We start from the raw sequence: 17,320 nt of genomic DNA, 5'->3' as shown, positions 1-17,320 counted from the left end.
TTAAAGCTATCTCTGGCCACAGTTTTGGAAAATAACTTTCCCTGAGTTTTTGGAACTGCTACTGCCAGCTTGAGTAGAGCATTCTGGGACAGATGGACCAGTGGCTTGACTCCACAAGGCAGCTTCACATGTTCAGATTCATGTTCACCTATTGGCAGGTGTGAGACAGGCGGTTGTATTGTGCCTGAGAGCATCATCGTCTGCTACAGTGCTGTGTCTCAAGCCTGCCTCCATTGCCCAGTTCCCCCTCTGTGAAGTTTCTAGGGAATTGCTGCCAGATTCCTTGTCATCCAGGAACTGTGTCATGTTCCATACGGCTAATTCATAAAGTTCCCTGAAGAGGGTTATGCAAACATGCTTGGCTCTAGAACTCAAGCTGGGAATGCTCAGAACTAGGGCATCGAGAACACTCTTGTGCCAAGCATAATTTGAAGCAATTCATCACCTCAGATTTGTTTAACAACTTCATCTTCTTTTTTGGATTGGGCTTAGATTAATAGATGCCATTTAGTTTCATTTTTTGAAAAACAACAACTGCTATTGCAGGGTCAGTTCCAATATAATATTTTCCATCAGAACAGTGAATTTCCTATAGTTGCACACATGTGGAAGAGGAATAAAAGTACCGATGGTTGCAATTTGGATGCTGATAGAGAGAAAGTGAGAAAATTCAAAGAACACTTGACTGTAGCGTTAATTTAGGGGTGAAACTACCCATGGCCTTGTCTGGAATAAAATATTACTACATTGCAGAAGATAGGAACAGACTATGAGGACAGGAGAAAACAGAAGCCAGGCAGCTGTAAATGGAGTAAATTCTCCTGAACAAAATTCGGTATCAAAATGTGTAAAGCAGGCACCCCCAAACTCGGCCCTCCAGATGTTTTGGGACTACAACTCCCATCATCCCTGCCTACTGGTCCTGTTAGCTAGGGATGATGGGAGTTGTAGTCCCAAAACATCTGGAGGGCCGAGTTTGGGGATGCCTGGTGTAAAGGGTTCCATCAAGAGTGCACACTTTCTGCTGTACTGATTTAGCATAATTATAGATCACACAGTAAAGTTGTAGACTTGGACATTAAAATTAATGAGAAGGAAATAAATTGGACCTAGAAACAAACAAGTATAAAACTAAGATATTGGGGAAGAATGAAAAACAAAATACCCTGGTGTAATGAATGATATTAAATGAGGGCAGATTGAGCAAGTATAAGAATTTAAATTCCTGGGAAGCATTATTTCTATATGACCACTCATCGACACAGGCCTCTGGACAGTTTGAAAAAGCTATGAATTGGTTAAGTACAGAAACACAATCAAATAACATCAGCCACATAAAAGGGTAGATCAGAAACGTAAAAGTAGCAAGGGTATATATCTTTTAGTTTTAAAAATTACAGAATTATTTATGTAATTACAATTTGTATTTCTTTCAGCAAGATATAAGTGGAGACTCTTGTTCTGCGGTTGTTGCTGCCAAATGCATTTGAAGAGTGATTCTTAGGTGGTCGTTTCAAAGACCACAAATGCACAGTTGCAGGGCAGAACATTTTCTTTCTCAGTGACTTCCTTTTGATTTGCTAAGCATTTGATACAGCCAATCATGTGACAGAGAAACCCAAGTTCTGGGTTTGATCACGTTTTGAGGGTGAAGCTAAAGTAGTAAACTTGCTGTCTTTCCCCACTCTCAGAATAAGCCGCCAGGCTCCCCAAAGGGCTCCTGACCTCGGCTGTTTTCCATTTAGTTTAGAATGTAAGCTTCTTATGACCCGAACCTTGTCTTTTTTGCTTATGAAGCTCTGAGAAATGCCAAGTACACCGATGACACTATATATAGGGGTGATGATTATGAAAAAAACATTTTTGCATATATTCTCAGGATACCACTATGTATGGCCATTAATATTTCCATTTCAGAACCAATAAACTTTGGCCCTTTCCCAACCATGTAGTGCAACACAAACACACCCCTGCCAAATAACGCTGTTGGGGACTGTGAAATAAATGTGATATTCTTTCTCTTGTGCCTTTTCAGTCTACAAAACAATCTTCATAACAGGCCTATAGGGGAGGTTTAGCTGAGAGATCGTTCTTGCCTATTGAGCTGTTCAAAGGGTTCACCCAAAGAGCACACAAATTGTGTTACTTTCAGGCAAGCAAATATGAGGGGAGACAATGACATAACTGTTCCATGATTATGTGTTTTCAGCTGGCAGCTGTCATCGATATACTAGAAGGCGCTTTCTATGGTTTAGACTTGCTCAAGCTGCACTCTGTCACAACGAAGCTGGTTGGCCGAGTGGAGAAACTGGAAGAGGTAAGATGGCTGCCCTAGACAACATCATGACAGCCCCAAGAGAGGAACAAGCCTTCTGGTAGAAGCTGCTAAGTTGCAGATCAATGTCCTACTGTGGGCAGCTTTATCCACAATATTGAGTCCCACAGCAATTTTGGGAACAGTCTGTTGTGAAATGAGATTTTGTAGGCACCTGGCATTTCCATCCCTTTACTCTAGCCCTCTTGCTTGACATGCAGAAATAATACAAGCCCATCACTTCATGCCAATATAAATTTTGCCTGACTAACTTATCTATGTAATGCTTTAGAGGCAAAGGAGCTTGAGCCGGGAGAAATGGTGGCAATCCTACTTACCTACAACCTGTTGCATAAAGATATGCCCTTTGTCTGCAGAAAATGTGACATTATTCCACTTTAACTCTTTAAAGAATCTTGGGGACTGCAGTTTGTTAAGAGTGCTGAGAGTTATTAGGAGGCCCAGAGCTATGATTTTTTTTCCTGGGAAGAGGGACTGATAGTTAAACTGTTCTGAAATTGTAGCTCTGTGAGGGGAATAGGGGTTTCAGCACCCGTAACTAAAGCTCCCAGGATTCTTTGGGAGAATTCATGACAGTTAATGTTGTATAATAGTGTTTTAAATGTATGGTATAGTTGGGCCTAAGTTGCATCCAGATTGGACTATAGCAATGCCCTCTTATATGGGGAGGCCTATGAAAAGTGTGCAGAAACTTCAGTAACCAGAGAAATAGCCTGAGCTGATTGATAGGATTATGTGGCTTGTAGTATGTTTGCTGGTGCAGTTTAGAGTTCTGACTATGACCTTTAAAGTTGAGACCAAGATACTTGGAGCTTCACTTGCTGCAGTCTGTATCTACTTGATGGTTCAGATCTCTTCTGATATGCTCTTTTAACCCCCAAATGTTTATTAATGGAGATTCATCATTAGATGCTTGGCTGGAGAGAAGAACACATCAGGGTTGTCCCCTCACCTTAACGCTGTTTGTCATCTTCATTAAGAGCTTAGCAGTAGCAATATGAAGTAATAATAAGATGCAGGAATAAACTTGAGATGCAGGAAGTTAAATTATCATTGTAGGCAGGTGACAGAACCTCAAGTCAGTCAGAACTTGTTAATTTGCCACAAGTGAACTGTAGAATATAGATGATAAGGACACAGAGTGGAATGGTCTCCCTTGGGAGTTTGTGGGCTCTTGTTCATTGGAGGATTTTAAGCAGTGGTTCGATGGCCATCTGTCATGGATGATTTAGCTGAGATTCCTGCGTTGCAGAGGGTTGGACTGGATGATCCTCAAGGTCCCTTCCAACTCTACAATTCTATGATTCAAGCTTTACTAAGTAAGAAATGAGAAAAACTTAGACTGGGTATTTCCTCGCCAACCTTTGCAAATATATAGCACAGTTAATCTTCTGTTTGTTTGTTTTTGACTATGGTAGTGACTAACGAAGCAGAACTTTTGAATTCTTACAGCTGAACGTTTTAGCTTCCGCCTTCCTCAGTTTCCCTGTGTGAAGAGTTCCATTCTCAAGGGGTGTAAGAGAGCAGTCTGCTGCCACAATCTGTGCTTATGAGACTATTTCTCATAAACAACACATTGTGTGGTAAGAATTCCCCTCTACATCACCTTGTTCATTACCCAGGTGAGGAACAGCCACCTTTTGAATAAACCACAGAAACTTTTCCAAGTCCAGCACCAGGATTTAGGGACCCAGCATTTATTATAGCTATTGCAATAGGACAGAGCTCACTCCACTCAATGGCCAGTTGAGAAGGTCTGCCCCGATGCACTTCAGAACAGAGGCTTATATAGTAGTTCAAACACAGCAAACAGAGTCATAAAACATCTTCACATATATCAAGAAAGGCTACAGGTTACTGGATTGAGGCTCCAGTCTACAATTCTATGATTCTATGATAAAATAAATAACTTAGATCTCTATCCAGCCTAGATGAGGCTAGATGGGGAAACTGACTGAGTTGCCCTCCTCCCCTGTTCCAAAGTGCTTTGCTTCCCTGCATGGCAGAAGAGACCCACACCCACCCGTAGGTCTTTAGGAGTTAGCTCTTAAAGCAGGGAGCCAAGGCATCATCATCTGTTGCATCTGTGCTCCAACACTTATGGCCCCATGCAGGTCACTAAAGAGTAAATGACGGTGGCAGCCGGATGGAAAAATGGTTTGTGTTTTGTCATCTGGGCAGCCCAGGACCTCGCATGCACACTGTCTGGGATTTTGCTCTAGGAAGGTCACTTCAGTGCTGCTAACTCAGCAAAAACAACGTGGGAGGCAGCAGTTGCGAGTTCCTGGTCTCTTGCAGCCACAGCAGGTGCTGTGATTCTCCTTCAGTTTGACTTTGGTCCCAGGTGTGCGCATCATCGTGCTTCCAGCCAGATGGATGCCGATAACATGTCCTCTTTTGTAGGTCCTACATGCCTATCCAGGGGGGGGGGGGAATTTTACACTTTAATGCAAATGTCTTAGATTTTGTTCTTTCTTTTTGGGTGGGCAGCTCTGGTTCAGGCTGTGGCTCTGGCGTGGGCAGCCCAGGCTTGGCAGCAGCGGAGCAGCCATCAGGCAATTGCCCGAGAAAAGCTCCACAACTTTGAGGCTCAGGCCTTAGTTATCCTTGGTTTGAGAATGTGCAGGAGAGCTTCTGTTTTCACCTGGGAAAGGCTGGGTTGTGTGTGGTGGCACCACACTTACACCAACTGCATCATGGGGACAGTTCAAGTTAATTGTAAACCCATCAGTGAAGCAAAGAATCCTCGAAATCTTTTCCATGAGCCCTCTTGGAAACAAGAGGTAGCCGCTACTGATGTGGGCCTGACTGGGGGCAGGGGGGGGGTAGAAGAGTGGGGAGGCACATCATTTTCAGCTGTCTCTCTGGGAGTTAGGTTACCACTTATTGATGTAGAAGGACTCCCTTGTTCCTGTAATAGCTGTCAGTGTCTGCCTCCCGCACCTGCTCCGCAGCTGCTCATCACAGGAGCCCTCTGTGTGGCATAGCCCACGGAGCCTACAAAGTATATTTCGCTATTGATCTACAGCAGTTATTGTTCAAGCACAAGGTACAATACTAACTAAACCTGTTTCTGTTGGTTTCTGTCCTGCTCCACCCCAAAGATTCTGAGAAGCTTCCACACATCATACTCAATGCATTTAATTGTATTTAAAAGGGTGGTGGGTGGGGTTAAGGCCCTTCCTGGAGGCAATGTTTTATTGCTGCCTCTTCCTCTGGCTGTTGACTGGGGTTGGTCTGGCTTTCAGGCCCGTTCAGGGCAACTGGCCATGGAAGGCAGAGCTGGAATGGTGGGGGAAGGAAGCTCCTGGTCCTCTAACAGTTCTTATCCCACAAACTGTAGGCTAATGTGTAGAACACTGCTCACTGTGCTAACGGCGTTCTTCCTTTCCCTGTGCTCATTCTAGGAACTGTCTAGAAATCTCACCAAGGAACACAAAGAGAATGCAGACAAAATTTTGCAGGAGATGGATCTTAAAGGCAAGACAAATTCTTCTGACAGCATCTCTAACAACCTTGCTGACATCCAGAGTTCACTGCAGAGGGATGCCGCCGCCGCCTACACTCTCACTGAGGTGAAGCTAACGCCCTAACCCTTTTCAGATTTCTGCAATCTCCTCCTTGAGGGCCAGGAACTTTGCATTTCCATTCCCCATCGCTCCCAAAAAAAGTGAAATCAGGATTCTGTTAGATTCTGCCTGCTACCAGATTTAAGTTTAAAGCAGGGACAACAATCACTTTTCGTGAATCAAGTAGTCTTTAAAATATTGACTAAAAGACTGCTTGCTCCCACAAAAGGGTTTGTTGTTCAGTCGTTCAGTCGTGTCTGACTCTTCGTGACCCCATGGACCAGAGCACGCCAGGCACGCCTATCCTTCACTGCCTCTCGTAGTTTGGCCAAACTCATGTTAGTAGCTTCGAGAACACTGTCCAACCATCTCATCCTCTGTCGTCCCCTTCTCCTTGTGCCCTCCATCTTTCCCAACATCAGGGTCTTTTCCAGGGAGTCTTCTCTTCTCATGAGGTGGCCAAAGTACTGGAGCCTCAACTTCAGGATCTGTCCTTCTAGTGAGCACTCAGGGCTGATTTCTTTGAGAATGGATAGGTTTGATCTTTTTTTGCAGTCCATGGGACTCTCAAGAGTCTCCTCCAGCACCATAATTCAAAAGCATCAATTCTTCGGCGATCGGCCTTCTTAATGGTCCAGCTCTCACTTCCGTACATTACTACTGGGAAAACCATAGCTTTAACTAAAAGGGTAGCAGTTCATTTACTCTGTGTTTCTCGTTTTGTGGTTTTGATAGGTTGGGGTGGGGCACCTGTGACCCTCCAGATGTTGTTGAATTGACAACACTCATAATCTCCAACCAGCATGGCCAGTGGTCATGGATGATGGGAGCTGTGATCGAACAACATCCCTGATCTTAAATGATGAAGGTTATTGGTTAACACTGGCCTTTTCAACTGTGCCCAAAAATACACAGGAACATTTATATTACTACATGTGGGCGCTATCTCTTTCACATTTCAGTATTTCAAAAATCTTATCAAAATAAATGTAGCCACATTTTCCTGTCTGATGGAGGTGTTTGATAAACTTGTATCTTTTACATTAATGGATAGATATGTTTCATTTTGAAGTCTGTTGACAGGGTTGACTGAGGTGGGAAACCTACGGTAACCAAGGAGATGTTCTTCCACATAACTCATGCCAGCTGTGATCTTCATTGCAGGAGAGTTCAAGTATCAAGTAGAGTTTCTGAGAAGTATTCAGAAGCAGTCCCATATACAGCACATTGCAGTTCTTGTTCCTGGGTGTTACTAGGGCATGAATGACCACTGTCCAGGCTACCTTTGTCCAGGAGGTGATTGTGGTTAGCACATCAGTCTAAGTTGGTGGAAAGTGCTTTGTGATATTGATGCCAGAATTATGTCCCAAACTAACAATGTCTCTGGACTGCAAACCTGTTCCTTTAACAGAGGATGCAGCTCATCCAAGACAAAACTGCACCTCCTTGGTCAGATGGATAATTACTGACAAACAATCCCTCTATTGTCCTCTGGCCACACTTTAACATGTTGTTTTGTTTCTCAAAAGGAAAAATACGAAGAGGTTTTCCTGCATGATGAAATGGCTTCTCAGCAAATCAGTTCTGCAGAGTCTTTGCGGTATGCGCCACCAGCTCCAGAGGCAAAGTCAACTTTGCCAAGAAAACTCCATGTAAGGAGCCGGACTCCAGCCCAGCCCACCATCATCCGAGGAGTCACTTACTATAAGGCCAAAGATCCTGAGACAGAAAAAGACCTCGATGAACGTGAGTTGTTGTTTCAGAACTGGGGAGGTTGTAGAATGGCACTTTCAGAATTCTGGATCTCAGTGAAATGCTGACAGGCAGCTTGATACCCTTGTCATTACTTTAATTCTGTATACAATGCTTTGAATAATACACTGGGGGGGGGGGAATAGCAGGTGAAATTTTAGTCTCCTCTTGATAGGATGTTTTTTTAAAAAGGACTAATGGGGAAATGGGAGCAGAGGAATGGGGATGTGAGCCTGAAACAATGGGGAATTCAAAATGGTTGGAAAACCCGAATCTTGAAAACAGAAGCAGTTACTCCAAACTGAAGGTATGTAGAAAGGCCTCAGCTGTGGCCTTTTAAGGCCAGGAAGGAGAATGTCACGACGACTCCCTCCCCACATGGCACATGGGATTTCCTTTCCATTGCTGTGGCACAGAAAACATTGTATGTGGTGTGTACATGTTTTCAGGACAGGTTTTATTTTTATGATTGAGTGAAATTTGATCAGAAACAGGATACAGTCATACCCCGGGTTGCGCACGCTCCATGTTGCATACGTTCGAGTTAAGGCCCGCAACCTGGAAGCGTTTCTGGAGCATGCGCAACCCCCGGATGCGCAGAACACTTCTGCACACTTCGCGCATGCGCAGAAGCGCTCAAATCGCACTACTTTCGGGTTTTGGGGGGGCATTTGTGTTAAGCATGCCCATGTTACGTAGCGTGATCCGGAACGGATCACGTGTGTAACATGGGGTGCCACTGTATAGGGTTTAGGTATCAGCAAGGAATTTTATCTCCTGTGGCTCATTACTCCTTTAGCAGGTGAGTGGGTGCTTGTTGGCATGCCCTCTCAGGGTGTGGATCTACTTCCAGTAGAAGTCGCCTGGGGCTCTTTGGCTCTGCCAGTCACTTTCTGTGGGGCACCTGTCCTCTGCCACTCTGGCGACTAGATGACAAGATGGCCTCTGAAATTCATCCTAAAGCCAATTTATATTGTAATTATTTTGATAATATTTCAAAGAACAGCAACAGGGATGTAGGCTTCTACGTGCCTATCAGTAGCTGGATGGGAGATTGTGCATGTAAGTAAGTTCTATGTTATGTCCTGCTTCACCAAGTAGCATTTCATGGGCCCAGGAAACAAAGGTGGAATCCTGCCAACCAGCTGTTCAGGAGGGGGAACAGGGCACCTGCGTTCTGGTTTGGTTGCTCTTCCTTTCCTCCCCCCATCAAACTGCTGATCAGGAGGATTCCATTTTCTTTTACAGTGTGCAGTTCCATTGGACTGGGGTCACAATCAGCAGAGTCATTTTGGACATTTAATATTGACACGGAACCTGATTCTCAGCTTTTAAGCTCCTAAGAACTGAGCTGCACATTGCTTTCTTTTGAGGTTAACTTTTAAGATGTTTTAAAGGTGAGGCAATGGTAAGAGAATGTTTAGGCTTGTACACCAGGTGGGCCTGCTGAGAGAAACAAGGGAATTGCCTCCTATTGTTCATCTAAGAATACCCAGTTAGGCCAGAGTTCCCCATGTGTTCCTGGTACTGACCCAGTTCACCCCAGCATGGTAAACCGTAGTTAGAAGTTAATTGCGATTGTGCCTTTCTGAGCTGTTTGTCTTCTCCCTGCTAGTGCACAGAGGAACATGTTTTCTACTGAGTCAGCCCAGTATGTCATTTAGTTTAGTATTGTCCACTCTACACTGACTGGCAGAGGCTCTCCGGGGTTTCAGCTTGGATGAAATCTTTTTCAGCCGTACCTGCAGGAGCCAGAGATTGGACCTGGGTCCTTCTGCACATGAAGCAGTTGCTCTACTACTGAGCTGCAACCACTCCCAAACAAACCAGGACCCCTGACTTACTGGCATGTCCAAATCAATGATTGTGGTTTTCTTTCTCTCTCTACAAACCACTGCCTGTAAGTCTATCTTGGCTGTGGGTGGTGGGTTTTTTGGTCACAAAGCAAACTGAAATCCCTGGTTTAGATGTAGCATTAAGCCAGTGGCTGTAGTGTGTAGTAGTATCACAGGGAGGAGGCAAACAGGCTAGAAAGGCGCAGGAGGGAAGGGTGAACCCCACTTCTTGTTCTGTGTCTTCAGCAGAGGATGAGCATTTCAGTGGTGAGAACCCAATTGATATGCTGATTGAAGACCAGCTATTGCAACACAGCTACCTGCCAAATATTCCCACGAGGAAGCAGCTGTCTGTGGGAAAGCCACCTACTCACCAAAGCATCAGGCTCATAAAGCTACCACTGTCCCCTGCCATCCTGCCTCCCTCTGTTGAGCCAACACCAGCGTCTACCTCATCGGATCTCCCTACAGCCAGCAGCCATTTTGCAATGGCTTTGGAGCCCACAGCAGCCGCTGGAGTCTCCTCAGTGACTGACTTGGTGGATGAAGGCACCACGTGGCCAATGAAAACAGCTCAAACTGCCACACAGGCTTCCACGGTTGCGGCAACCCAGAATGCTTTTCACACAAAGCCCCCCCTGTCCAAAGCAGCCACAACAAATTTCCACACACAGGCAACAGCTCAGCCGACTTCAGCTGCCACAACCAAAGCGGTGCCCCCTGCAGCCCCTGCCAGGCCCAGCCTCACCACCACACCCACACAGGGCCTTGACGAGGAAGATATCCGAAACAGCATTGGTAAGCTCGTGTCCTCCTTCCCTCACATGGATATTGCTTTAATCCAGACTTGTGACCAGGGTGTTGGTAGAGCTGTTTCTCACCCACGATGCATTTAACAGACTGAAAGTAAACAGGGCCTGTAATATTGTTCCCTCCAAAACAAAACTTGGCTGGTCAAGTTTGGAAGAGAAATGGAGCCACCTCAACATTAGGTAAGCAAGCTCCACATATTTAGGGGATTCCCTAAGAATGCAGAAACATTTTCTTTTGTAAATTTAGAAGAAGAACAAAAATGGTCTAAAAAGGACCTGTGAGTTTTCAAGACCTACCTACCAAATGTTGACAACAGTTAAACTATAGAATACTGAAGGTGTCAGTTGAAGAGAACTGGGGTGGGATTGATCAGATTAAGCTCCCAGTGGTGCCCTTTAGGTGGAGATTAGGTTCAGGGAGATGTTTTCAAGGAAAGAAGTGCAAGCTCTCTTTCCACAAATACTGATGCACCAGAAAGATGTATATAGAAACACCAGGCTTGTCTACCTGGCCTGGAGTAACATTGAGTAAAACAATTCGACTCTAAGTGGAAATATAAAAAAACTAGTATTAGGCTAGGCCGGGGGTCAGCAACCTGCGGCTCCGGAGCCGCATGCGGCTCTTTTACACGGCTGCCGCGGCTCTGGGGCTCCGGGGCAGATACGCCCACCCACTTCTCCAGCTGGCCAGCGGAAGCGACCGCCCTCCAGCTGGCCGGCGGCCCGCCCTCCGGAGGCTGAGGGCGCTGCTCAGGGGCGTACCCAGGATCACCTGGCCTTGAACAGCGGGGCAGCGGGGCTCGGAAGCGGTGGGGACGCAGTAGAGGTGGCGCAGCTCAGCTGAGGGCTCTGGCGGGGAGCGCACCTGAGGCGCGCACGCTCCTTCGGGAAGAGATGGAGCTGGGCGAGCGGGAGGGGGAACTTTGAAGACTCCGCCTCCGCCTCCGAAGCAGGCATCCATGGGAGAGGCCGCCCCCCCAAGCCTGCCTGGCGGGACCAACCCTGCCCAGCTCTGGGAGTCTTCCTAGCGTGGGAGGCGGCCTTGGGGCGGACAGGGGAGCTCCGGGGTCGGCGGGTATGTGGGACCCCGCAGCATCCAGAGGCACCTGGGAGGCGGGACAGGATGGGGGCAGGAAGGGGGCCTTCAGACACGTGCCCGCACGGGCACTGGAGGCCAGGACTCCTCGGCTGGGTCGTGGGACTGCGGGGGCGGGCTGGCCGCGGTTCCTCTCGGAAGGCTGCTGGCTGCTGCGTTGAGGCGACGACGAGGTAGGCAGCTGCGGGCTGGGCCAGGGGCGGCGGGTGGCAGGTGAGGGCGAGGGGGGAAGCCCTCTTTTTAAAAATGGTCGAGGAAGCGGCGCCTGTTTCCCCGCCGCTGCCTCCTTTGCTCCTGGTTCCGCTCGCAGCATCAGACCGCGCTCTCGCGGGCGCGCATCTCTCTCCGCCCCGGAGCAAGGCCGGGACGTTTTGCAGTTTTTCCTCTGTCCTGAGTGTGTGTTAGGGGAGCCTTGACAAAGCACCTGTTGGCGTGGAAGAGAGGAGTCCTAACTTGGATCTGTGTTCATGTGCAAAATCTATCGCCATTGTCATTAAGGGGGCAGGGAACTCCCCTAAAAAGGTTTGAACACTACGAACTACTACAGCCACCTGTATGCAAGTCAGCACAAACATCACAGGCTTCTCTGGTGCAATTCTGTGCTTTATTTAGCAAGAGAGGAGGTTGGAAGAGGTGAACATAGCCTCTGGTCTGAAATATTAAGAGTAAAAGACACTAAGATTATTGTTAAAGCCAGCAGTCTTCAATTAGACATGGGACAAACATTTAACACAAGTGTGCAGTTGAGGACTCATTTAAAAAAACAAAAAAAAAAACAAATCAAATATTTGTATGCTGTTGCAACCCACCTTGGATCAGGCTGTGACCTGGTAGTGGTCCCCAGGGTGGATAAAAATGAATGATTTTTTTTTTAAAAAAAATGGATTTTTTTTTATTTAAATCAGATTTTTTTTATTTAAATAGGATTTTTTTTATTTAAATAGGATTTTTCTTAATTTAAATCGGATTTTTAAAAATAAAATGCAGTGTTATATTTGTTTTAAATGTCGCAATGGTTTTGCGGCTCCCAGGTTTTTTTTCCCCTTCGGAAACGGGTCCAAGTGGCTCTTTTGGTCTTAAAGGTTGCAGACCCCTGGGCTAGGCAATATAGCACTGTAGCTCAGTGGCCGAGCACATCCCTAGAATCTCCCATCGGATCAGGTTGTAGATGCTGTGAAAGATGATGCACTTCTGCCAGCCAAGGTAGACCATGCTAGTCTAGATGGACAAATAGTCTGACCTGATTTAAGGCAGCTTCTGAAGTTTCTTAAGAGTTTTGCAATTGTCGTCTGAACTGCCTGTCTCTGATGCTTATTAGAACTACAGGCACAGAAAAGCACCACACTCACGCCCCCTGCTCAGCCACATGGAATCGGGGGCCAGAGAAGCAGCTCTCGCATGCCTGTGACAGCAGAAAGGCTACGCTTATAAAGACACAGAGATGGGTGGCAGGAGATTGTTGGTAAAATAAACTGATGTAGGGCAATGGCAGCCCAGGTTCCTTTTTGTTTTCCAAAAGGAGCTTGTGCAACTGAAGTGAAATATATAGCAAATTCTGTTAGGCACTCACAAGCAAGGAGAAAGCAAGCAAATCACTTAAAGCTGAAGCTAAAGGCTTCTCTCTCTCTCTCTCTCCCCCCCCCCCTCTGTGTGTGCATATGTGAGTGAGAGAGAGAGAGCACCAAACACTACATTATATGAGGAAAACTAAATTCTGTGAATTGACCAGAAGCAGAATAAGGAACAGAAATTGCAAAATGATAGAATGCATGCAAGTATTTCCTGTTGATTCCTTTGCCACTGATCTGCAGGGGACTCCTAGAATTTGACTCACTCTGAGGAGAATTATCTGGTGCCTCGTCTTGCTATTTTAAAGGCCATGGACCAGGGTCTGTTATCTGCTTTACAGACAATGTTAAGTTCTTGAGTTTTGTGGGCTGCATTGGTTACTGGCAAGCTATGACCCTGTCCAGAAAGATTTTTGTATATGGCACATCCTCTGTGCCAACCCTGCCATGTTTATTAATATTATTTATTTATTCATGTATTCCACAACATTTATTTACTGCTTGAGTAATCCTCTCTTGAAGTAACCAGGGCATGGGCTGCTGTGGCCAGGCCCTCCCAGTCCAGGAACGATCATAGCTGCCATATCAGTTGCAGTTGGTAAAAGGCACTCCTAGCCACTGAGGCTACCTAGGCCTCCAGTGACAAGCCTGGATCCGGAAGCAACCCCAGATTGTGAACCTGCTCGTTTAGGGAATGTGTAACTCCGTTCAGAGCAGGCAATTGACCAATTTCTCTGCCTTAGGAACTACTCACCCACAGTGCCTCCATCTTGCCAGGATTCAGGCTCTGCGTGAATTCAGATGTTACAGAGAAGTAGAGCTGAGTGTTGGCATACTGAGGGCCCCCAAACGTCTACTGCCTGCTCCCTGCAGCTTCATAGAAATACAGGCAGCTCCCCATTTGCATGGGGGTTGCGCTGCACATCATCACACACATCGGTGGGGCGCACATAAGCCAGGGCCAAAAACTGTGCATGCGTCAGCAGCCACACATGCCTTGAATGCGCACAAAATGGGAGTTGCCTGCATTAAATAGCAGATAAGCTGTTGCCCTGCAGTACCCCATAGCATGCCCACCAGGGAGCAGAAAAACCCCTTCCCAATGCTACTCTCTAGATTTCGTCCCATAGGTAGGGCCAGAACCACTGTACACAGTGCCCCCCATAACTGATCAATAAGGTATTAATAACTGGATAATAAAGTATGTCATAAGGAGATGAATAGCTCGCTTTGTTGCTGCTGGCCCTGTCTTTCAGCTGTTCATCACTTTAATTCACTGGCCAATTCCCATACTTGTGTGTGCCATGTTGAAGGGAAAGGCGATTGTGGGGGGGGGGAGTGGCAAGTGGGGCGAGAAGCTCTTGCCTCTCCTTCTCCACTGCACATCCAGCTCCACTTCCCACCAGCTCAACAGCTTCCCGGAAGCGGCAAGCTATGCTCACCCTCACCTGTCCACCTGTCAGGTTGAGGCAAAGGTTACTGAGATAATTGGTGTATCTGGAACACTCTGAACGCTTCAAATGTGCTACAAGGTATTGTTGTGATTCTCACGATTTGCTGCTCTGCTTTATTAACAGGCCAGTGCAAGGACACCTTGTCTACTGTCTCTGGGCCCACGACCCAGAACACGTATGGGCGGAATGAAGGGGCTTGGATGAAGGACCCCCTTGCCAAGGACGAGCGGATCTATGTCACCAACTATTACTATGGCAACACCCTGGTAGAGTTTCGGAACCTGGACAGCTTCAAGCAAGGTCTGCCTTGTGCTGTGTGATAAGAGAGAGAGGCTGAGTGGTAGTGGTGGGTCCTGGGTGGATTCAGAGCAAAGCCAAGGCACAATGGTGAATTGCCCCAGATTAGGGCCATTAAGGAGTCTGGTGGGATGGAGATGGGTAGCGTTGATTCAGCAGTTTGAGGCTAATATGGGCATAGAAGCACAAAGTCTTCGAAGCTAGTGAACTGCAGATCAGAAAATTAAGGGGGCCCAAAATAGTCCTTCCAGCATAGGTTGTTCCCACTTAAAACGCCCAGAAAAAAACGCTCCTTCATCCGTTTGATGTGATACAAAATATCACTGGACACTACGGCTGAAACAAATACTTGAAATCTTCCAAACTTGGAAATTTTCAATGTGGACCTTCACCTCAGATTTTGAACACCTTAGATGTATTGGCATAACCCGATTTTTATTTTATTTTTGCAGGGTCAAATATGAAATCTCATATAAGTTGTCCACTGTCAAATATTAAATGTCATTACATAACATCTATAAGATATTCTTAATACCAGCTAAAACACTACCACCTGTCAAATAATGAAATCAAATAACTTAGATCAGCCGTGGAGCGTAATCTCAGGCCGCATGGGAGAAATGTGGGGTGCACCCCAAGGGGTGCAGTGCGTGGAGGGAGCCTCCTGCAGCTTGCCTTGCAAGACACACCCAGAGCACACGCACCGCAGCCCCTCCTGGGATAAGGCTGGTGCAGTCGGGTGCCTCTCTTCGCCCCAGGGTCAAGCCTGACCGAGGGATGGAGCTGCGGCTGGGCTTGCACACACCACAGCCCAGGAGAGTGAGCAGCAGCATTGCTGCCCACTCTCCTCTCTCCACCCCTTGGTCAGGCTTGACCTGGGTATGGAGTTGCCGCTGGTGGTGTTGGGGGCAAGGAAGCTGCCTGTCCCTGCAGCTCGTTCGTGCGCTGGAGCCAGGCTCCAATGAAGGAGCCTGTCGTGGGGTGCCAGGTTGCACCCCCTTCAAAAAAGTGTGCCCATTCACGCCACGGCACTGACTGAGGTATCTCAAGTTACTGGTGCATATATGGCAAATATTAGAATATTCAGAGAAAAACTACTGAATATTCAACATTAATATTCACAGAGGAGGATCTTGGGAAATAAATTACAGGTTTCAGGCCTAGTTAGAGTAGAGGGGAGGTGCCAGTGGCAGGTCATCAGCTTTGCCTGACTTGAGGGGATGTGGCTGAGGAGGTGTTGCCTGGGGGAAGTCCCAAGAGCCACATTGAGAAGCGTTTTAACTCCCATTGCAGGCCTGAGGTTCCCCACCACTGTCTTACACTGACCGGCCGGTACCGCCCTACATGGACCAATAACCTGATTTGGTATAAAGCAGTTTCCTAGACTCCTTTTTGAGCCTCCATAGGAAACAGATGAACCAATGAAATTAAAATCAGGGGTGGTATAAGAGCTGTTTGGCAGTCGAACAGACTCCCTTGGGAGGTTGTGGACTCTCCTTCCTTGGAGGTTTTAAAGCAGAGGTTGGATGGCCATCGGTCAGGGATGCTTGAGCTGAGATGCCTGCATTGTGGGGGGTTCAACTAGATGGCCCTTTCCCTTCCAACCCTACAGTTCTCTGTTTCTGTGATCTCTGCCCCTTAGGTCGATGGAGTAACTCATACAAGCTGCCATACAGTTGGATGGGCACAGGCCACGCGGTCTTTAATGGCTCTCTCTACTATAACCGGGCCTTCACCCGCAACCTCATCAAGTACGACTTGAAGCAGCGCTATGTGGCTGCCTGGGCCATGTTGGAAGATGTGGCCTATGACGAGGAGACCCCTTGGCGGTGGCGCGGCCACTCTGATGTGGATTTTGCAGTGGATGAGAATGGCCTGTGGATCATTTACCCAGCCATTAATTACGAAGGCTTTAGCCAGGAGGTGATTGTCCTCAGCAAACTTAACGCCAATGATCTGAGCACTCGCAAGGAGACCACCTGGCGGACAGGCCTGCGCAAAAACTTCTATGGCAACTCCTTTGTCATCTGCGGTGTCCTCTACGCCATTGACAGCTACAACAAGAAGAATGCTAACATCTCTTACGCATTTGACACACACACCAACACCCAGATCATCCCCCGCCTGCTCTTTGAGAACGAGTACTCTTACACCACTCAGATAGACTACAACCCCAAGGACCGGCTCCTCTACGCTTGGGACAATGGCCACCAGGTCACGTACAAAGTCATCTTTGCTTACTGAGGACACAGTGAGATAATGTTTAAAGGCCACTAGCACCTTTTTTAATAAATATTTTTTTATTGTACAAATCAGAGTAAATAAGTTTTGTTTTCGTTTTTTTTTTAAAAAAAGAGTGGATTGTAGATCAGTCCACATCCTAAGCCAACCCTTTTATTTTGGGCATAACCCTGCTTTTGATTTTATACTGAATGTGCTGCCTCCTACGAAACAATGGAAAATATTGTTTTCCACCTAAGTGCAGACTCTCAAATAAAGAATAATAAGGCAAAGGGATGCTTTTCTAACACAAGACTCACACTTTGGATGAGAACAGTTCCCCCCCCCCCATTTTTTATAATAAAACATCAATGTTAAAAAC

At 46.7% G+C, this 17,320-nt stretch overlaps 1 protein-coding gene across 2 annotated transcripts in view; it reads left to right on the top strand.

Annotated features, from left to right (window-relative positions):
• OLFML2B (olfactomedin like 2B) overlaps positions 1-17,051 on the top strand; it is a 31,256-nt gene extending 14,205 nt beyond the window's left edge. Inside the window, exons 3-8 of one of the 2 annotated variants that reach the window (XM_033151228.1) lie at positions 2,210-2,317; positions 5,743-5,910; positions 7,434-7,650; positions 9,741-10,289; positions 14,545-14,721; positions 16,361-17,051. In XM_033151228.1, the coding sequence (XP_033007119.1) occupies positions 2,210-2,317; positions 5,743-5,910; positions 7,434-7,650; positions 9,741-10,289; positions 14,545-14,721; positions 16,361-16,962 (1,821 nt within the window). In that variant the 3' untranslated portion in view covers positions 16,963-17,051. Of the gene's footprint in view, positions 1-2,209; positions 2,318-5,742; positions 5,911-7,433; positions 7,651-9,737; positions 10,290-14,544; positions 14,722-16,360 lie in introns of both variants that reach the window. The other variant, XM_033151227.1, reaches the window with a different exon arrangement.
• The last annotated feature ends 269 nt before the right edge of the window (positions 17,052-17,320 follow it).

The sequence above is a fragment of the Lacerta agilis genome, chromosome 6 (genome assembly GCF_009819535.1).
Source record: "Lacerta agilis isolate rLacAgi1 chromosome 6, rLacAgi1.pri, whole genome shotgun sequence".
Taxonomy (NCBI): Eukaryota; Metazoa; Chordata; class Lepidosauria; order Squamata; family Lacertidae; genus Lacerta; species Lacerta agilis.
Note: the sequence above shows the minus strand (reverse complement) of the source record. Positions and strands in the feature narration are given on the sequence as shown.